At 37.9% G+C, this 23,585-nt stretch overlaps 1 protein-coding gene across 1 annotated transcript in view; it reads right to left on the bottom strand.

Moving 5' to 3' along the window:
* Nucleotides 1–23,218, bottom strand: part of TEX15 (testis expressed 15, meiosis and synapsis associated) — a 41,374-nt gene extending 18,156 nt beyond the window's left edge. Inside the window, exons 1-3 of the mRNA XM_061134550.1 lie at nucleotides 23,080–23,218; nucleotides 12,614–12,779; nucleotides 1,700–1,937 (exon numbers count right to left, since the gene is read on the bottom strand). Coding sequence (XP_060990533.1) covers nucleotides 1,700–1,937; nucleotides 12,614–12,779; nucleotides 23,080–23,218 — 543 coding nt within the window. The remainder of the gene's footprint in view (nucleotides 1–1,699; nucleotides 1,938–12,613; nucleotides 12,780–23,079) is intronic.
* Between the last annotated feature and the right edge of the window lie 367 nt (nucleotides 23,219–23,585).

Here is a 23,585-nt window from a genome sequence, read left to right on the forward strand (position 1 = left end):
GTCCTAGCTCTCAAGATTCACTTTAATGAATTGATAATGCTGATGAATCAATTAGAAAAATAGAAAAAACAAAAATCTAGCAAAAGTTGTTAATAGGCAATTCACTCATCATCAGTGAATACATGCGAATGTTAAGCTCGGCAATAACTATGAAAAAGAAAAGTTGAACCAACAATGAGAAATTATCACATTTTAGACTGACAAATTTTTTTTTTAAATATAATACACAGAGATAGCAAAGATAAGAGATAATAAACATTCCACATGCTTTGCATAGGAATGGCAGTTAGTCTAACATTTCTCAGGACAACTGGGCATTACATATCAAAAGCTGGGAAAGTGTACGTATACCTGTGACTCCTAACTTGACACACAGGAATTAATCAATTAATTCTTAGCAAATAATCACAGGTGTGTGTAAAATGTACCTACATGAATAATCCAAGTACTACTTAAAAATACAAAACAAAGCAAAGCAAAAGTAATTTATATCCCAACATTGAAAAATTTGTTAACCAATTTATGGTAGTGCTTTAGAGTGGAATATATATAGTCATTCAAAATGATATTACAAAAAATACTGAATGGTATGGAAAATGATTTTATAATCAATTAAAAAGTTATATAGTATAAAAGTAGTAATGTATTTTAATGACCATTGTACAATGCATATCCATGTATATGAGCAGAAGACGAAGTATAGATATACAAAAAAATTAACTATCACTATCATTATCAATAGGCTTTTCAGAGCTTTTGAGTATGTTCCAAATTTCCTAAAATCAGTATTTTAATATAAATTACACTTTATGACCTTGATAATACCCAAGATCTAAAAATAACTAAATAATACCAAATGAACCATTGGTTTTATGTGGATGTATACACATCCTATGGAGAAGGAAATGGCAACCCACTCCAGTATTCTTGCCTGTAAAGTCCCATAGACAGAGGAGCCTAGTAGGCTACAGTCCATGGGGTCCCAAAGAGTCGGACACGACTGAGCGACTTCACTTTCACTTTCATACACATCCTACGTTACATAACTGAGGGTCCTGTCTACCTACTGTGATTTTAGTAGTCTTGGCAAAGCTGCAGTTAACCAAAAAATATATCTTAGCCTATCTGTGTCTGTTGATACAAAATCGACTGTAAGACTGATTTTTTCCTCAATTTTGAGTAACTTCGGACTTTCAAAAAAGTTACAAAACTATTCAGAGGTCTATATACTTCTAACTTTGTTTTTCCTAATGCTAACATCTTATATAAGATAGTAAAATTATCAACACAAAGTAATTAGTATTGTCTAACACTGTTAATTAAAATAAATAGTAGGAGTTTAGTAACTAGCTAAACCAGAATTATTAATACCAATGTTCTGGAAAAAGATACTGAAAACACTCTGATATTAATTATAGTCTGAACAAAAGAGAGAGAGAAAGAGAATAAAGTCAATTAGAACAGAAAAAATATACATTAGGAAACCAAGATGATAAAGCCTGCCTTTGCTTACTTGAAGATTTTATGCTGCATACCCACTAGAGTAAAAAATAGGGGAAAATTTCAAATGGTGATGATGATGATAACTATTATTTATTTTATACAATGTGAGTTTAAAACAGTAATTCATATTGAAAGTAAAATAATGTTTAGGTCAATTAAAGCAAACTGAATATAATATTTCCTTTGTGCTACCAACCTTAAATATGATAATACTTTCTACAGTAATGCTTCTACTATGAGCATAATTCAAGGCAACATCAACGTGTCTAAATATATAAATTCCAAGAAGAGGGTTTCCTAGTATTCTCAACGAAGATGCTTTGGTACTTAGTCCATTGTGATATATCTCAGCCACATCCTTCTGAGGAAGTGCTAAAAAGCAGAAATGTTCTTCAAGTTCTCTGCCATGCCTTCCACTCTCACGCATCTCTGACCTAAAGCAAAACAGTGAATAGTTAAATGAGAACACCAACAGAATTTTCAAAGAAGACAAATACTTCAGGCTTGTTAAAGATAGAAAACAAAAATTATAGTCTATACTCCTGAAATCTCACCTACATCCCACAAGAACCACCGAAACACCGGGGTATTAGGTGAGGAGTCCTACATGGCTTGCTCAGCACCAGTAACAGCAGCAACCGTGACACCACGCGACACAAGCGTGGTTCAGTCACTACGACAGAGCTGATTCCAAAGCATCATCAGCAACGGAGAAGCTACAGAATCTAGAAAGCAATGTGTATACCAATCAAAGGAAAACTTGTGAACACCACATACTACTAATATTTACCATTTCCTGGGACGTCACTCACAAATATTAATATTTATATGCAAGAATAATTCACCTTTAACAGTAGACAGCCATGGCAACAAAACACACAGCAACAATTACAAGCAAGACTAACGGATGAGGTCATGACCACTTCTCTTCCCAGAGATGTCAGCCTTAACTTTCAGCTCCACTGTTGTCATTTCCTGCTCCTGTTTTCACCCTGATGTCAGGCTCTATAAACCACTAAGATCTCTATGTTTGATTGTTAAGGTATATTCTTAACAGTCAGAAGAATTAAAATACTTCTTTCTGTTTTCCTAATTTCTCTACTGGTTTTTCTTAGGATCTAAGTTCAGTTCAGTCAGTCAGTTGTGTATGACTCTTTGCAATTCCATGGACTGCAGCACTCCAGGCTTCCCTGGTCATCACCAACTCCCGGAGCTTGCTCAAACTCATGTCCAATGAGTCGGTGATAGCATCCAACCATCTCATCCTCTGTCATTCCCTTCTCCTCCCACCTTCAATCTTTCCCAGCCTCAGGGTCTTTCCCAAACAGTTTTTTGCATCTGGTAGCCAAAGCACTGGAGCTTCAGCTTCAGAATCAGTCCTTCTAATGAACATTTAGAACTGATTTCCTTTAGGATTGACTGATTTGCTCTCCTTGCAGTTCAAGGGACTCTCAAGAGTCTTCTCCAACACCAAAGGTCAAAGGCATGAATTCTTCGGCCCTCAGCTTTCTTTATAATCCAACTCTCACATCCATACATGACTACTGGAAAAACCATAGCTTTGACTAGATGGACCTTTGTTGGCAAAGTAATATCTCTGCTTTTCAATATGCTTGTCTAGGTTGGTCATAGCTTTTCACCAAGGAGCAAGCATCTTTTAATTTCATGACAGCAGTCACCATCTGCAGTGATTTTGGACCCCCCAAAATAAAATCTCTGTTTCCATTGTTTCCTCATCTATTTGCAAAGAAGTGATGGGACCGGATGCCATGATCTTAGTTTTCTGAATGTTGGGTTTTAAGCCAGCTTTTTCACCCCCCTTTGCACTTTCATCAAGAGGTTCTTTAGTTCTTCTTCGCTTTCTGCCATATAGGTGGTGTCATCTGTGTATCTGAGGTTATTGATATTTCTCCCGGCAATCTTAATTCCAGCTTGTGCTTCATCCAGTCTGGCATTTCGCATGATGTACTCTGTATATAAGTTAAATAAGCAGGAGGACAATATACAGCCTTGACGTACTACTTTCCCAATTTGGAACCAGTCTGTTGTTGCATGTCCAGTTCTAACTATTGCTTCTTGACCTGAATACAGATTTCTCAGGACACAAGTAAGGTAGACTGGTATTCCCATCTGTCTAAGCACTTTCCAGTTTGTTGTGATCCACCTGGAATGTTAGGTCCATGAATCAAGGTAAATTGGAAGTGGTCAAACAGGAGATGGCAAGAGAGTACATCAACATTTTAGGAAACAGTGAACTAAAATGGACTGGAATGGGCGAACTTAATTCAGATGGCCATTATATCTAATACTGTGGGCAAGAATCCCTTACAAGAAATGGAGTAGCCCTCAGTCAACAAGAGTCTGAAATGTAGTACTTGGGTGCAATCTCAAAAACAACAGAATGATCTCTGTTCATTTCCAAGGCAAACCATTCAATATCATAATAATCCAAGTCTAGACCCCAACCAGTAATGCGGAAGAAGCTGAGGTTGAATGATTCTATGAAGACCTACAAGATCTTCTAGAACTAACACCCAAAAAAAGATGTCCTTTTCATCATAGGGGACTGGAACCCAAAAGTAGGAAGTTAAGAGATACCTGGAGTAACAGGCAAATTTGGCCTTGGAGTACAAAATGAAGAAGGGTAAAGGCTAACAGAGCTTTGCCAACAGAACACACTGGTTATAGCAAACACCCTCCTCCGACAACACAAGAGAAGACTCCACACATGGACATCACCAGATGGTCAACACCAAAATCAGACTGATTATATTCTTTACAGCCAAAGATGGAGAAGCTTTATACAGGCAGCAAAAGAAAGACCAAGAGCTGACTGGGCTCAGATCATGCTCTATTTAGAAAAGGCAGAGGAACCAGAAATCAGATTGCCAACATCTGTTGGATCATCGAAAAAGCAAGAGAGTTCCAGGAAAACATCTACTTCTGCTTTATTGACTACACCAAAGTCTTTGACTGTGTGGATCACAATAAACTTCAGGAACATCTTAAAGAGATGGGAATACCAGACCACCTTACCTGTCTCCTGAGAAATCTTAGGTTTTAGAAAAACATTAATTTCTGAGCAATTTCTGGAAGAACTCCGACAATAGGACAAAGGATGAGAGGGAAGAAGGAAATCACAGTAAAGTGTTGTAAGGTTCTTATACCACACATGAATCACATTATGTGAAGGTGTGTTGTGATAAAGATGTGTGCAGAAATACCTTGTCTTATTGTACTTCACTGCATTGTGCTTCACAGATACCACATTTTTTTTATGAATTGAAGGTCTGTGGCAACCTTATCATGTCTATTGGCCCTCTTTCACCAACAGCATTTGTTCACTTTGTTCCCTGTGTCACATCTGGGTAATTCTCAAAATATTTCAAACTTCTTCATTACCATTACATTTGTGTATATATGGTTTTATATTATTATATTTGCACATATATTTTTAATTGTATTTGTATATATGGTGATTTGTCATCAGTAGTCTTTGATATTACTACTATGACTCACTGGAGGCTCAATGGATAGCACTTTTTTTTTTTTTTAGCAATAATGCATTTTAAAATTAAGGTATGTACATTATTAATACTATTGTACTCTTAATAGACTACATTATAGTTAAACATAAATTTATATGCACTCAGAAGCCAAAGAATTTGTGTGAATGTCTTTATTGCGGTCTGGGACTGAACTTGTGACACCTCAAGGCATGCTATAATGCTAACCCTAGATCAGTGTCACTGTTGACATTTTGGGCCAAATAATTCTTTGTATTGCCTAGTCATATTATTGGCTTCTTATTATATCCTGTTAAAGGGCTGAGTAGAATGAAAAAATTCAACTTAAATAAGATATGATCCAGGGCTTCCAAACACCTTTAAAACTATTAAAGTAGAAAATATTCCCTGGAGGTTATCCTGGTAGCAGTAGTGTTAAAAACTTCATAGTTTCCAACATATGTTCAGAATTACACTTGAAAGTAAACATAGGACTAAGTATGATATACAAAATAAAAATGATCAATTAAAAATTACACTTCCAAACTATTTCTAGGTCTAAAAAGATTTTTAAAAGGCTGCCTTTTCAAAGTTATTCAGACACTAGGATCTATGTCAGATTGTTATATGACAGAAGCTCTGAGTCTCAACACTACCATTTCAAAGGCGATAGGGCCTTTTGTGTTCATAGTCCTTGTAATCAGATAACAGTATTAAGATCTGTGCTCTAAAGAGTGCTCTATTATCAAGAGATATTAGTACAAATTACATACTAAGAGGATACTAGTATTTATTAAATATAAAAAAGTGTTATGAATAATTTTTCAGAAATGTCCTCTCATGTTCTTGTGCAGCAATACTGAGGAATAAGGGTCATAATTTGTGAGACCCTGAATCTTATCCATACTTTAAGCTCTGGAATGGAAAGTTCAGAATCAATCCAGCACTGAAATGCTGTATTTGTGGATAAACTCTTGGTTGCAGACTGGTCATTATTTTTTTAATCACAATTTTATTAATCATTAAGCAAACACACTTGACCCTTGAACAACATGGGTTTGAACTGCACAGGTCCACTTATACACAGATCTTCAATAAATATACAGTTGGCTGTCTGTATCGGTTGATTCTGCAATCATGCATTCAACCAACCAAAGACTGCAAACTTAATTTACAATCCATGACTGGTTGAAATCTGCAGATGCAGCACTCGTGGATATGGAGGAACAACTGTGGGACCTGAGTATCTGCAGACTTTGGTATCTGGGGCGAGTCCTGGAACCAATCCCCTGTGGGTATCAAGGGATATATGTAGGACTAAATATGACTTAAAAAATGAAAATGTGGTCTGAGACTATAAGTGTAGAAGACTTAAAAAAACTCATATTGAATAGAAGTTATATAAGTTAACAAAGCACAGTGAATGAGTGGTAGAAACATAATTAGTCTTGATATCTTTTGTAAGACGATCAGCTTATAATGAGTTCTGTGCTACCACGATGTCTATCCATTAAAACCAACTGCAACAGAATACAAAGTGTAAGTGACTCAGAATACTTATGTCATAGTTACTAACATCATACAGAGTAGGTTCCAAGATAAACTGTATCTAACAGGTGATGAATAAATTTTTTGTTTAATAAATGAAACACTGAAAGTAACATCTCTCCCAGTTAAACTGGAAACAAAAGAATACTACTCAGCAACTCTGTATTTAGCTACTGGGGGGACTTAGAGAGCATGAAAGTATTCAATTCAAAGGTATGTTTTTTTTTAGATAATAGTTAAGGAAATAAAGTTATTTGCTTTGGAGAGTTTGAAAGGGAACCTAATTGTTTTCAAGTCCAACAGATTGTGGGTGATAAGTGATCACTGTTCAGCTGGCAGAAAGCACAACACGTGAAATGAAGCATAGATGGCTAAGGTAAAACTAGGATTCAACAAAGTTTGAATAGGAAGGAAAATTTATATTTGAGCAGTGATGTCACAAAGATGGAATAGGAGACCCTAGCCTGTGGCCCCAACAACACAAGAGAAGACTCCACACATGGACATCACTAGATGGCCAATACTAAAATCAGACTGATTATATTCTTTACAGCCAAAGATGGAGAAGCTTTATATAGGCAGCAAAAGAAAGACCAAGAGTTGACTATAGCTCAGATCAGGAACTCCTTATTGCAAAATTCAGACTTAAATTGAAGAAAGTAAGGAAAACCACTAGACCATTCAGGTATGACCTCAATCAAACCCCTTATGATTATTCAGTAGAAGTGACAAATAGATTCAAAGAATTAGATCTGATAAAGTGTCTGAAGAACTATGGACAGAGATTCACGACACTGTATAAGAGGCAGTGATCAAGACCATGCCCAAGAAAAAGAAATGAAAAAAATGCAAAATGGTTGTCTGAGGAGGACTTACAAATAGCTGTGAAACGAAGAGAAGCAAAAGGCAATGGAGAAAAGGAAAGATATACCCATTTGAATGCAGAATTCCAAAGAATAGCAAGGAGAGACAAGAAAGCCTTCCTCAGTGAGCAATGCAAAGAAATAGAGGAAAACAACAGAATGGGAAAGACTAGAGATATCTTCAAGAAAATTAGAGATACCAAGGGAACATTTCATGCAAACATGGGCAGAATAAAGGACAGAAATGGTATGCACATTAACAGAAGCAGAAGATATTAAGAAGTGGCAAGAATACACAGAAGAACTATACAAAATAGATCTTCATGACCCACATAACCACGATGGTGTGATCACTCAACTAGAGCTAGACATCCTGGAGTGGAAGTCAAATGGGCCTTAGGAAGCATCACTACGAACAAAGCTAGCGGAGGTGATGGAATTCCAGCTGAGCTATTTCAAATCCTAAAAGATGATGCTGTGAAAGCGCTGTACTCAATATGCCAGCAAATTTGGAAAACTCAGCAGTGGCCACAAGACTGGAAAAGGTCAGTTTCATTCCAATCTCAAAGAAAGGCAATGCCAAAGAATGTTCAAACTACTGCATAATTGTACTCATCTCACACGCTAGCAAAGTAATGCTCAAAATTCTCCCAGTAAGGCATCAACAGTACATGAACCAAGAACTTCCAGATGTTCAAGCTGGATTTAGAAAAGGCAGAGGAACCAGAGATCAAATTGCCAACATCCGTTGGATCATCGAAAAAGTAAGGGAGTTCCAGAAAATCATCTACTTCTGCTTTACTGATTATGCTAAAGCCTTTGACTGTGTGGATCACAACAAACTGTGGGAAATTCTTAAAGGGATAGGAATACCAGACCACCCTACCTGCCTCCTGAGAAATCTGTATGCAAGTCAAAAAGCAACAGTTAAAACTGGACATGCAACAATGGACTGGTTCCAAATGGGGAAGGAGTACATCAAGGCTGTATACTGTCACCTTGCTTATTTAACTAACATGCAGAGTACATCATGAGAAATGCCAGACTGGATGAAGCACAAGCTGGAATCAAGATTTCTGGGAGAAATATCAATAACCTCAGCTATGCAGATGACACAACCCTTATGGCAGAAAACAAAGAAGAACTAAAGAGCCTCTTAATGAAAGTGAAGAGGAGAGTGAAAAATCTGCCTTAAGACTCAATATTCAGCTAACGAAAATCATGGCATCCAGTCCCATCACTTCATGGCAAATAGATGGGGAAACAGTGGAAATAGTGACAGACTTTATTTTCTTAGGCTCCAAAATCACTGCAGATGGTAACTGCAGCCATGAAATTAAAAGACACTTGCTCTTTGGAAGAAAAGTTGTGACCAACCTAGACAGCATTTTAAAACAGACATTACTTTGCCAACAAAGGTCCATCTAGTCAGTTATAGTTTTTCCAGTAGTCATGTATGGATGTGAGTGTTGGACCATAAAGAAAGCTGAGTGCTGAAGAATTGATGCTTTTGGACTGTGGTGTTGGAGAAGACTCTTGAGAGTCCCTTGGACAGCAAGGAGATCAAACCAGTCAATCCTAAAGGAAACCAGTCCTGAATATTTATTGGTAGGACTGATGCTGAAGATCAAGCTCCAATACTTTGGTCACCTATGCAAAGAGCTGACTCATTGGAAAAGACCCTGATGCTGGGAAAGATTGAAGGTGGGAGGAGCAGGGGACGACAGAGGATGAGATGGCTGGATGGCATCACCAACTCAATGGATGTGAGTTTGAGCAAAGCTCTGGGAGTTGCTGATGGACAGGGAGGCCTGGCATGCTGCGGTCCATGGGCTGCAAAGAGTCGGACACAACTGGGCAACTGAACTGACCTGAAGAAACTGGCAAAGCCAGGGCATATACTCATGTGAGGAACGAGAAGAAAGGCAGGGACTACTCAGCAGCCACACAGCAAGAGACTGCCTTTCCCAGTGACCTGCTCTACAAATGACCCTGACAACCTTCACCACCAAAGAAACCAAAAGCCAGCACAGATTTGCCTGGACCCCTGAAAATTTCACCAGGTTCTGTCCACAAGTGTCCTCACTTGCTGATGCCTGTCTCCCGCGTCCCTCCCCACCGTCTCCTCTCTTGGATCCCCGACCAGCTGCGTCACCACACAGGTACCTGCACCTGGCCTGCATGGCCGGGTGTGTGCATACCAAGCCGCCTGGGCCACCACGGCTTCTTGCTCTGGTCCTCTCCCTCGTTTACGACGATGAGGTGCCACTGAGAACCCCAACAGTCCTTGGAGCCTCTGCAGACACCTGGCAGTGCTTTCCAAAGATCACACAATCGTCAATGTTGTGGATCCCAATGGCTTGATCCAATGGGTTACACCACAATCCCCGAGACATGGAGCCACACACTCCCCTTCACTGGGAACCCTACACCATTAACCCAGTGTCACAGCAATCTTCAGCATGTCCCCACCCGCAGGGGAAGGTCTTTTCTTAGCAAAGTCAGTCCATAAAGTCTTTTCTTCAGCAGGCAGACACCTAAGCAAGGCTATAGGACTGTAAGAGTCAGGGAAATAAGACTCCACCGAAGGAATACAGTAAACCTCCAGGAACTGATCCTCCCAAAATGGACACAGAGGATTAACCCCTTTTTCCAGGGTGTCACTGGCCCAAACTGATTTAGTTTTACTTCATCTTGGAACCAATCATTGATATAGTAAATGAAATTAAGCATGGATGATTCAGTCTACTCATTTGGGGTGGAATGTAAACTGAGATGCTGAGTATAAATTTAACCTCAGTGTCAAGATAGGTATTGACGATCTTTAAAATGATACCCTTTCACATAAATTTCAAATATTTAAAGGCGAGTTATCTTAAAACAAAAAAAAGGTCAAACTGATACAAATAGGGCAATATATTTAAGAAGAACTGAATTCAGTTCTCTATTATCCACTGAGACCAGCTAAAGTTCTTAACTCTTCAAAACACCTCTCAAGACTCTTAGGAAGAATGCTCAATCCCACGTCTATGCACCTACATCTTTATTATAGCATAAGATTTGACATTTAGCTGTATGTCTTCTCCACTGGAATATAAACTCTCTAAGGTTGAGGAGAAAACATTCATTTTTCTCTGAGGGTGATAAAATAAAGAACTGACTCATTTGAAAAGACCCTGATGCTGGGAAAGATTAAAGGCGGGAGGAGAAGGGGACAACAGAGGATGAGATGGTTGGATGGCATCACCAACTCAATGGACATGAGCTTGAGTAAGCTCTGGGAGTTGGTGATGGACAGGGAAGCCTGGCGTGCTGCAGTCCACGGGGTGGGCAAAGAGTCGGACACAACTGAGCGACTGAACTGAACTGAATAAAATACATTTTCTGACACAGTAGGCACTGAAATGCTCAACGAGTGACTGAATACACATATATTTAGATGATTAATGTGTTTCTGCTTATTTCACACTTAAGAAGTAGTAGATGCAATGTGGATGAGAAATGGAGACTGGTGCATTTTGGGAACTACTTGCTTTTGATGAGACCAGAGATTATACACTCCTCTAAGGGGAACAACAAAAAGAAAAGCTAGAGGCAGTCAATGTTATTAACACTTTCTCTTTTTATCTGTCTATCCTATTTTTCTCTTCTACTAACCATTCTGGTATTTCCTTTTTTTTTTTTTTTAAACCTATGCCTTAAGGCTACTTAAGGGTATCTTCTAGCATCACTCATTTAAAATGATGAAATTTAAATGTAGCTTAATTTAACAATTAATTGCCCACTGTGTTGCCAGACTCAGTTCCACACTATGGACAGAAAAACAAGTAAGATAAAACTCATAATATAGTAAGGAAACCAGACAAACCAATATAAAATGAGTATCAAATACTATGGGATATAAATGAGTTTGTCTAATTGAGCAAATACATAAATCCTACACCTATTAGTCATTTAGAATGTTCTGTTAGGTCTTGTATTGTTGGGGAGTTGTTTTAACTCTCTTGTAATGTTAACAGGGAGAAATAAATGGTTGAAATGAAGTATTAGGGGGCATTGTGAAAAAGGACACAAATTAAAATGCCTAATCTAACTCAAATCAAGGAACAATGCAGGAATTAATTTTTGATCAAACCATTATTTCAATCTGGAGGGGGGCAGCATATAGTCAGTCCATTCTACTTTTGCTCAAAACTGTGGTTTTTAGGAAAGACTATGCCACCAACTAATCCTGCCACTCCTACCCATTCTCCCAAACTGACACCAAGTGGGGTAGCATGTCTGAGTCAAGAGGAACTGACTCTAAAACAAAAAAAAAGAGACCAAACACATTCCGAAACGAGTTCTCAATGTGAGTCCATCAAGTTACAGTTAGGTTCACACTTAACATGCAAAATGGTGAAGGAAGCAAGTTCAGAAAATGAAAATGCTGAACCGTGATCAGAATAAGATCTGTACCTATAAATACAAAATGTTTACAATGAGAACTCCCCATGTGCTGTTATTTTTTCTTATCCAAATTACCTAATGGAATGTGTCTTTCCTCAAAACAGAAGGGGTACTTTTTTTTTCTTTTGGTCATGTTCTGCGGCATGTGGGGTCTAGTTCCCCGACCAGGGATTGAATCAGTGCCCCCTGCACTGGGAGCGTGGAGTCTTAACCACTGGACTGCCAGAGAAGTTGCAGAATGGGTACTTTTTAAAAGTTAAGTGTCAGAAATTGTGGTTCTAGTGGAATAGTTGGAAACAGCCAGATACAACTGTGACAGATTAAAACATCAACTCAGTCTCTGAAGGACTGAATCAAGAAAAAAAGGTACATTCTAAACAGTTTAATGCTGTTTTATATTATGCAAGAGGCACAAGGCCATCTACAAAATAGCTCTTTAACTAACGTGCTGATGTTATGCTTCCGAAAAATTTACAAAGATTAAAAAATTAGAAGGGTGTGTTTGAAACCTGGCTACAATAATGTGTAAAACTTACTAATCAAATCTCATATGTACCTCTTTACTTAAAAGCCTATGTTACAAAAGGCTATGAGATGGCAACAAAATAATGAATAAAACACTTCTGTACTTATTTTCTTGGTAACACTTATAAAATCTCAAATGGCAGAAATAAAAAATTCGTATAAACACCTCACAGGAAAAGCAAACAAAATCTCAAACTTCTTTAGGTCACAGTAACTTACCTCTTAGAAGTAAAATTTTTTTCCAGACCCTCATTGTGAATCAGTTTTGTATCCCCAAACTGCCATGAAGACTGTAGGTCACGGCTTACATCAAGCCGGCACTCGTTGAGAGTATCATGTATGAAACTATACTCTCTAGTATTGGTGTAACAAGGTGACAAGTAAACTAAAAATAAAGAAAAGGGTAAGTGGTTATTTGTGTTTAAAATGACGTCATTGTAGGATAGTTAGGGTCTTTGGGAAGGTCGTGTACACATTGCTATATTTAAAATGGATAACCAACAAAGACCTATTGGATAGTACATCAAACTCTGCTCAATGTTATGTGCTAGCCTGGATGGAAAAGGGGTTGGGGGGTGAATGGATACATGTGTATGTATGGCTGAGTCCCTTCATTGTTCACCTGAAACTACAACATTGTTAATCGGCTATACCACAAAACAAAATGTTTTGGTGTTAAAAAAAATAAAATAACATCATTGCACATCTGCACAATGACAACTATAGATATGTATAAGACACAAAATAACCAAGTACTTGGAAGTTTCATTAACATCTGGAGGCATTTATATATATTTAAGACTTTATAACAGTAATACAGACTTCCTATACCTGGTATAAATGAAAATAGGAACCTTGTCTTATTCCACTTACCTACTGGGAGTTCTTAAAAGCTGACACAGATATACTAGATAGTATATAGGTGACTCATCTTCAACTTAAGATGTACAGGCTCTACAACATGCATTATTACACAAACCTTGTAGCTCATGTTAGGTTATAAACATTTGTTGTATTTCCCCCAAATAAGGCAACCTATATACTAGTGAACTATTTGGTCATTTTGACTTGCAATAATACCAGAACATCTTTGTAAACTCTTGACTGATATGGTGGCATGAGTAAGAAGTACAGTTTTTCAGAGGACAGTGAGCAATGTTTTAAGCATTGTTATATTAAGTAGATGCATTAAATAATCAAAACCCTTAAGGTAGAGGACCCAGAGGAAACTGGAGAATACAGTTGATTCTTGTTATTTGTGGAAGTTGCAGTATATTAAAGTTGCTGCCAACCTTGAATCAGTGAATACTAAACTATTAATATTAATCTTAGTAGAAATTCAGTGTTAGGTTCCTGTGGGCCTCTGGTGACATTTTTGACAATTGGAATGCCATGTGCAGTAAGCTTGCCTGCCAACATCTCTGTAAAATGAGCCAGTCTCATCCGGGTTGGAAACTTGCCACATAACCTTTTCCTGTATAACACTTAGCAGGTGTCTCTGAAATTTTTCCCAGTCTCCTGTTGTGCAGAACCTGCCTGCATCCATTATCACCTGAAACGTGGGAGCCAGCAAGCTCCAGCAAAGAAGGGCTTAACATTCTCCTGACCTTTGGTACCATGATCAAATGTCTCTTTGGCTTTTCACCTTCCAACAATGCTGCCCGCAAGCTTTTTATTGGTGGTCATCTCATGAATCTACAAAAGTAGATTCCATTCTCTCCACAGGAAAGGTACTCAAATGTTCCTTCAACCCTTTCTGGAGAGGCTTGATGTACAAGTTGGTGAATTTTGCTTTCCTTTTACTGAATGTGCCATATTTTTAGCCAATAGTCGTGTAACTTTATGTTATAGGGTAGCTTATGTAACATGCATTTTCTCTGTAAGGCACATCATAGACCTCTTGAGCTTAGGAACACTAGACAGCATTTCAGCATTACATGGTGGAGACCATTTGAAATGGTGACATCACCAATAAAAATGGAAACAACACAGCACTAAATGGGTGATGAAATGGACACTTAATTATATGACAGCTGGAATAAGATGCACCGCACTGTCTCATCTGGATACAAGTGCATCAAGTGACTCAAATGTTTCACCATTCTGCATGTGCCTGCAAATGACTGAAAGTGCTGCTCTTGAGTGCTGGTGCTGGGGTTACAAACACATTTCAGCAAGTAGAAGAATTTGAAACTATGGCAAGTATGGAACCTGTGAATGATGAGGATCAGTGATATATGTAAGTTAAGGCAATTTCCATATACATGAATCTAACATAAACAATGGTCCTCTGTATTTAACAATCAACAGAATAAGACAGAGGCAAAACTAATGCAAAATACTACAAACCTCTGTTTTTCAAAAACAACTTATTCTTTGCCTCCTTTCCATTTAATTTTCACTTTAATATTTGTAAAAATTTGTTACAAAATTTGGTCATTTCATAAGATATATGATTTTGTGCATGTGTGCTTGTGTTTAACTTATGTTGAAGTGAATACAGTTCATATGACATTTTTATAGAGGCTCTGTATATATACCCTTAGCTCAAACTCCCCAGTGTAAACACTTCACATAACTATAATAAAATATGAAAACCAGAAAAATGACATGGGTATAATACACAGACCTCATTACTATTTTACTAGTTTTATGTGCAGTTATGTGTGTGGGGGGGTAGTTCTATGTAATTTTATCACATGTGTAGATTCATGTAACAACCACTATAATCAAGATACACAACTGTTCCATAACCACAAAGATCATTCTTATTCTACTCCTTTATGTATAGTCATACTGATAACCCCATGCCTCTTCTCTGCCTCTAAATCCTAGAACTACCAATTTGTTCTCCATCTCTATACTTTCATCATTTCAAGAGTGTTTTGTAAATGGAACTTTATATTTACAATATAAAGTTGTATTATATTTATAGTTAATATTTACAACCTATGGAGACTAGCTTTTGAGTCTAGATATTGCTTTTGAGATTCAATCAAGCTGCTGATACAATAAATTTTTTTTTTTAACTTGCTAAGTAACCCACGGTATGGATGCATCATACTTTAACCATTTACTCAATGGAAATCAGGGTGATTAACAATTTTTGGCTACTACAAATAAAGCTGCTATAAATATTTCCTTATAGGTTTTAGTGTGGACGTAAGCATCCATTTCTCTGGGATAAACGTCCCAAAGTACAACTGCAGGGTCATTGGTAGTTGCATGTTTAGTTTTTCAAGAAACCATCAAACTTCTTCAAAAAGTGGCTGAATTATCTTACACTTCCATTGGCTGCATGACTGATCTGGCTTCTCCATATTCTTCCTAGTTTTCAGCATTGCTATTCTTATTTCAGCTGTTTCAACAAGCATAAAGGGACCCCCTACTGGGGTTTTCATTAGCATTTTGTTAATGGCTAAGATACTGAATATCATTTTCATGCTTATTTGCCAATCTATACATTCTCTTTAGTGAAATGACTATTCATGTCTTTTTCCTGTTTTCTGGTTGATTCTACTTTATGATTCATCTAGCCCAATATTTTGTATTATATATTCCGCATATAAGTTAAACAGGGTGAAAATAAACAGCATTGACCTCCTCCTTTCCCAATTCTGAACTAGTCTGTTGTTCCATGTCCGGTTCTAACTGTTGCTTCTTGACCTGCATACAGGCTTCTCAGGAGGCGGGCAAGGTGGTCTAGTATTCTCAACTTTTAAGAATTTTGCAGTTTGTTGTGATCCACGCAGTCAAAGGCTTTAGTGTAGTCGATGAAGCAGATGTTTTTCTGGAATTCTCTTGCTTTTTCAATGATCCAATGGATGCTGGCAATTTGATCTCTGGTTCTTCTGCCGCTTCTAAATCCAGTTTGTATATCTGGAAGTACTTGGTCACATACTATTGAAGCCTATCTTGAAGGGTTTTGAGCATTACCTTGCTAACATGCGAAGTGAGCTCAACTGTGTGGCAGTTTGAACATTCTTTGGCATTGTCCTTCTTTGGGACTGGAATGAAAACTGACCTTTTCCAGTCCTGTGGCCACTGTTGAGTTTTCCAAATTTGCTGGTGTACCAAGTACAGCACACTGACAGCATCTTTTAAGATTTGAAATAGCTCAGTTGTGATTTCATCACCTCCACTAGGTTTGTCCTAAGGCCTACTTGATTTCACACTCCAGGATGTCTGGCTCTAGGTGAGTGGTTATCTGGGTCACTAAAACCTGTTTTGCACAGTTCTTCTATGTATTCTTGCCACCTCTTCTTAATGTCTTCTGCTTCTGTTAGGTCCATACCATTTCTGTCCTTTATTGTGCCCATCTTTGTATGAAATGTTCCCTTGGTATCTAATTTTCTTGAAGAGATCTCTAGTCTTTCCCATTCTACTGTTTTCCTCTATTTCTTTGCATTGTTCACTTAAGAAGGCTTTCTTATCTCTCCTTGCTGTTCTTTGGAACTCTGCATTCAGATGGGTGTATCTTCCCTTTTCTCCTTTGCCTTTTGCTTCTCTTCTTTTCTCAGCTATCTGTAAAGCCTCCTCAAACAGCCATTTTGCCTTTTTGCATTTCTTTTTCTTGGGGATGGCTTTGGTCACCACCTCCTGTACAATGCTATGAACCTCCATCCATAGTTCTTCAGGCACTCTATCAGACCTAATCCCTTGAATCTATTTGTCATTTCCACTGTATAATTATAAGGGATTTGATTGAGGTCATACCTGAATGGCCTAGTGGTTTTCTCTACTTTCTTTAAGTCTGAATTTTCCAGTAAGGAGCTCATGATCTGAAGTTACAATCAGCTTCAGGTGTGTTTTTTGTTTGTTTGTTTGTTTTTGCTAACTGTATAGAGCCTCTCCACCTTCAGCTGCAATGAATATAATCAATCTGACTTCAGTATTGATTATCTAGCGATGTCCATATGTAGAGTCATCTGTTGTGTTGTTGGAAAGGGGTGTTTGCCATGACCTGTGTATTTTCTTGGCAAAACTCAATTAGCCTGTGCTCTGCTTCATTTTGTACTCCAAGGTCAAATTTGTCTGTTACTCCAGGTATGGCTTTCTACTTTAACATTTTAATCCCATATTGATGAACATCTTTTTTTGTGTGTGTGTTAGTCCTAGAAGGTCTTATGGGTCTTCATAGAACTGTTCGACTTGAGCTTCTTCAGCATTAATGGTTGGGGCACTGTGGTGTTGAATGTGGGTTACTGTGATGTTGAATGGTTTGCCTTTGAAACAGAGATCGATCATTGTGTCCTTTTTGAGACTGCACTCAAGGACTGCATTTTGGACTCTTCTGTTACTATGAGGGCTACTCCATTTCTTCTCAGGGATTCTTGCCCACAATAGTAGATATAATGGTCATCTGAATTAAATTTGCTCATTCCCATCCATTTTAGTTCACTGATTCCTAAAAGGTTGATATTCACTCTTGACCTCTCCTGTCTGACCACATCCAATTTACCTTGATTCGTGAACCTGACACTCCATGTTCCTATGCAATCCTGTTCTTTACAGCATCGAACTTTACTCTCACCACCACTGCCTCAGTCGCTCAGTTGCGCTTGACTCCTTGAAACCCCGTGGATCGAGCCCGCCAGGCTCCTCTGTCCACGGTGTTTTCCAGGCAAGGATACTGCAGTGGTTTGCCATTTCCTTCTCCGGGGATTTTCCTTCTCCAGGCATTGAACCCGGGACTCCTGTACTGCAGGCAGATTCTTTACTGACTGAGCTACCAGGGAAGCCCATCCACAACTAGGCTTTGGCTCAGCCTCTTCATTCTTTCTGGAGCCTATTTCTCCGCTCTTTACCAGTAACATGTTGGATACCTACTGACCTGGGGGGCGCATCTTCCAGTGTCATATCTTTTTGCCTTTTCATACTTTTCATGGGATTCTCAGGGCAAGAATACTGAAGTGGCTTGCCATTCCCATCTCTAGTGGACCACGTTTTGTCAGAACTCTCCACCATAACCCATCCATCTTGGGTGGTGCACAGCATGGCTCATAATTTCATTGAATCACACAAGGCTGTGGTCCATATGATCATTTTGGTTGGTTTTCTGGGATTATGGTTTTTGTTCTGGAGGTTAGCTATATGTATTTTTTACATAATTTTTTTTATCAAGCAGAGTTCTGTATTCCTAGTGTGCTGAGTCTATCATGAATGTTGATTTCTGTCAAGTTTTTTCTGCATAAATTTATATGATCATTTGATTGTTATTCCTTGTCCTGTGAATACAGACTGACTTTCAGACACCAAACCAGTCTTGCATCCCTTGAATAAAACTCCCTTGGTTATAATATATAATTCATTTTATGCATCACTGAATACTATTTTTTTTAATTTTGTATAGAATTTGTGTGTTAAGGTTCATGATGGGTATTGGTCTGTAGTTTTCTTTTTTTGGTATTACATTTGTTTAGCTTTGGTACCAGGAAACACTATACTAATAGTTATTCCTCTTCTATTTTATAGAAGAAATTGTAAAGGATTTGTATTAGCTCCTTTCTTTAATGTTGAGTAGAATTCTCCAGTGAAACCATCTTGGCCTGGGGATTTCTTTTCCAACAGATTTTTTTCAACTATGAATTCAATTTCTATAATACAGACATATCTTGGAGACATTGTGTGTTCAGCTCCAGACCACCACAATAAAGTCTATTAAGTGTGCAACAGCATTATGTTTAAAAAACAATATATATAATCTTGATTTTAAATACTTTATTGCTACAAAAATGCTAACAATCATTTGAGCCTTCAGGGAGTCACAATCTTTTTGCAACAGTAACATCAAAGATCACTAATCAGATCATTAACAAATGTAACAGCAAAGTTTGAAATACTGTGAAAATTACAAAAATTTGATACAGAGACACAAAGTGAGTGATTACTGTTGGAAAATAGGCACCAATAGACTTGCCAGAAACAGTGTTGCCACAAACCTTCACTTTGTAAAAAACACAGTTATCTGTGAAGAGCAATAAAATGAGGAATGCCTGGAGTTATAAGGCTATTAAATGATCTATTTGGTACTGTGTGAGTTTTAGTAATTTGTACTTTTTAACAAACTGGCCCATTTCATCTAAGTTGTAAAGTTTATGTACTTAGATCTGTTCATAATATTCTCTTGCTATGCTTTCAATTCTGTGGCTCAGTAGTGATATACTGTGCCATTTCTGAGAGCTGTAGTTTTTGTTTTTGTCAGTCTCACTATGGGTAACCTTCCGAAAGGTGTATCAACTTCTTTTTTTTTTCTTTGCAACCAGCTCCTTAATTTCAATTTTTTCTTTCTGCTTGTTATGGGCTTATCCTGTTATTCTTTTTCTAGTTCCTTAAGAAGAAAACTTAGACTACTGGTTTGACACCTATTTTCTAATGGAAGTATTTTGTGTTATAAATTTGAGAGCCATGATTTTGTTCCCCTCAAATTTTGATAAGTTACATGTCCTTTTTTATTCAATCCAATGTATTTTTGTAATCTCATGAATATTTAGAAATGTGTTGTTTACTTTCCATGTGTTCAAAGACTTATCTAACACTTTCTATCATTAATTTCTAGATTATTTGACTTCAGTTCTTTTAAATATGTTGAAATGTGTTTCAAGGCCCAACACATTGGCTATCTTGATGAGCATCAAATTAATTCTTGATAAGATTGTCTGTTCTACTGTTGTTGTGTAGAGTATAATGTCATAATAATGAGCAAATGTCAATCAGATCTTGTTAGTTGACAAAGTTAAGTTCTTCTGTATCTTCGCTGATTTTTTTGTCTCAGTAGTTCAACTGGTTGTTGAGAGAGGTGTACTAAAATCACCAACTGCCATTCCAGATTTACCCATTTTTCCTTTCAGTTCTATCAGCGCTGCTTCATGGTTTCTGAAGCTTTGTCGTTTAGGGATACATATTTAGGACTGCTGTGTCTTACTAGTGGATTTATGCAATATCCCCTTCTGTTACAGAATTTTCATTCCTCTGAAGTCTACTGATATAAATAGCCACTCTACTTTATTCTGATTGTTTACATGGCTTACCTTTCTCTCTACACTTACTTTAAACCAACTTATAGCCCTATATTTAAAGTGCATTTGTCAACAGTATATAGTTGGGTCATGGTTTTTTTCAATCCATTGTGTAAACGTCTTAACTGGTATGAGATAAATTATATTTAATATAACTGACACAACAGGGCTTAAGACTGCCATTTTACTGTTTATTTTTCCCTCAGTTGTTCAGTTCTCTACTTCACTTTTTCTGCCCTCCTGTGGGTTACTCGAACATTTTTAAAATTCCATTTTGATTTATCCATAGTGTCTTTATAAACAACTTTTAACTCTGAGATAACTGTGTGTACGCGTGCTCATGTCTGACTCTTTGTGAACCCCATGAACTGTGACCGCCAGGCTCCTCTGTCCTTGTTCCAACTGTCAAACAAAATTAGAAAACTCAAGAGGAGGACTGTCGATTATATTTCCCTGTATTTCTACTCTCTGTTCCTCCTTCATTCCTAATGTTTCCAGCTTCTTCGTCATTTTCTGTTTGGAAACTTTGTTTAGCCATTCTACACTAAGATTTACTAGTGAAACATTTTTAGTTTTACTTTATCTGAAAATGTCTATTTCAGTTTTATTCCTGAGGTTATTTTTCTGGGTACAGTTCTTTTCTTTCTGCACTTAAAAAATGTTGTGCCACTTCCTCTGGGCTCCATGGTTTCTAATGAGAGATCTGCCATTCAATTTTTCCCCAATAAAATTATTTAGTTGCTGTCAAGCTTTTCTCTGCTCTTAATTTTCAGAAGTTTGATTATGATGTGCCTTGTCATGGACTTCTCTGGCTTTATCCTGTTTAGGGTTCATTCAACCTTTTGATTGTATGTTGTTGTTTAGTTGCTAAGACACGTCCGACTTTTTGCGACCCCATGGACTATAACCTGCCAGGTTCCTCTGTCCGTAGGATTTTCCAGGCAAGGATACTGGGGTGGGTTGCCATTTCCTTATCCAGGGGGTCGTCCCAATCCAGGCATCAAACCCACGTTTCTTGCATCTCCTCCATTGACAGGCAAATTCTTTACCACTGCACTATCTGGGATTATATAGGTTTATGCCTTTTGCCAAGTTTGGGGAACTTTTAGACAGTATTTATTCAAATACTCTTTCAGCTCTATGCTCTCTTCTACTTCTGGAGCTCTGAGAACAAAGAAATTAGGTTTTTTATTATTGTTTCACAGGTTCCTGAGGCTCTGTTATTTCATGTCTTCTCTGTTGTTTAGGCTGGGTAATTTGTTACTGTATCGTCAAATTCACTACTTCTTTCCAAAATCTTCTCAACTCTTCTCTGGAACCCATCCAATTAGTTTTTATTTCAATTATTGCATTTTTCAGTTCCAAAACTTCTTAATTCTTTATCACATTTTCCATTTCTTTCTTGCAATTTTCCATTTGTTTCAAAAGTGTTTATAATTGGTTGCTGAAATGTCAATAGAATGACTTAATTTTTTAATTGGTGGTAATGATGACTGGCTTAAAAGCCTTGTCAGATAATTTCAACATCTGTTTTATCGTGTTGTTGTCATTTGTTGATTCTTCTTTTCTCATTCAAGTTGGGATTTTCCTGATGGGTGGTAATATGATTTTTTAAATACTTTGGTCATTTGGGATACTGTTAAGAGACTAGATCATATTCAATCCTGTGTGGTAACAAGCCTCTACTAAGTCACAGGGTTAACTGAGCCTGTAGGAGAAGGCACGGGATGGGGAGACTAACTCTGCACCACCAGGAAGTACGGGCGCTCCACGGGGTCTCCGCTGACAGCCTGGTGGTGACGGGGGTGGAGGCAGGGTGCACTGGGGCAGGGTGGGCGGCTCTCTTGTTACCAGGAGAAAGAGGTAGAAGCCGATGCTCCTGACTCAGCCTCCACTGACCCTGTGGCAGGGGGACAGACACCCTGTTACTGGTGTGTGTGACAGGAATCTAGGCTCCCATCTTGGTCTTCACTGACTCTGCTCCCACCGAGTGTCTCATCCCCATGGCAACTCCTCACCACAGGGCAGGAGCAGAATCCACAGACACTGCAGGAGCAGGGGACAGCAGAGAGGGGACCATATGAAGTTCCATGAAGGGAAAGGCACCGGCGTGGGTGGAGGTGGAGGAGGAAGTCTAGGCTGAAAAAGGAACAGACACTGGGCTGTTTCTTCCTCCAGGCATTTTGCTGCAATAGAGTGTTCACTGTCAGATAGGTTTCTGACATTCTAAGTTACCCTACACCCAGTCCTTGGCAAAACAGAACAGACTTTTCTTAGGGCTTTTGTGTCTGTAAAAGTCGGCATTTCTCAGTTGTGGTCATCCAGTTTGAGACATGAAGGAAACAAAAAGAAAATGTGAAGAATTTAATGCTATGACAATCCTTAACTCCCAGGGTCCCACACAGGCTCATCTTCTCTCCACCCTTCAAAGTCTTGTTTGTTTTATGTGTGATGTCCAGTGTTTTTAACTGTGTACTTAGTGGGAGTGGTAGGAGATATGTGTCTATCTTACTTTGTGTGGGAAAAAAAGTACGTGTGTTTAAGGAATTAAAGGCCTAACTTAAGCTAATTTTATATGCAGAGTCAAAATAGAAGATGAGCATAAACTAAGATCAGAGAAATGCAGTAATAGTTATGAAATAATCCCATCTTCCATAGAATTATTACCTTTCCCAGCTGTCCTTCTGATCTTGGGAATGGTGAATTTTTTCAAAGGATTGCCATTTATGCCAGTAACAAATAAAGGTTCACTGGTTGAGTTCATTTTCCATAGAGTCTTGTATTTAGCAATCTCTTTCATTTCCATTTTGTTGGTGGCCTAAAATCAACCCAAAGTTATTAAACAAAAGGTCAATAAATAATAAAAGGCAATGGCAGTAAAACTGTTTAAAAGTTCTTATATGGAATTGAATAGATATATTTTTAGTCACACAACAGATTTCAATCTCATTTTGCAGGTTACTCAAAATAGAAAATGAGTTAACTTTTGATTTTATGTACTATTTAAAATATTTTGTAGTTTTTGTTTTTTTTTAAATTTTTACTCATTTATTTATTTATTTTAATTTGGCTGCACTGGGTCTTAGTTGTGGCATGCAGGATCTAGCTCTCTGTCCAGGGATCGAACCCAGGCCCCCTGCACTGGAAGAGCAGTCTTAGGGAACCTAAGGGAC

This window comes from Dama dama, chromosome 32 (assembly GCF_033118175.1).
Source record: "Dama dama isolate Ldn47 chromosome 32, ASM3311817v1, whole genome shotgun sequence".
In the NCBI taxonomy this organism is placed as follows: domain Eukaryota; kingdom Metazoa; phylum Chordata; class Mammalia; order Artiodactyla; family Cervidae; genus Dama; species Dama dama.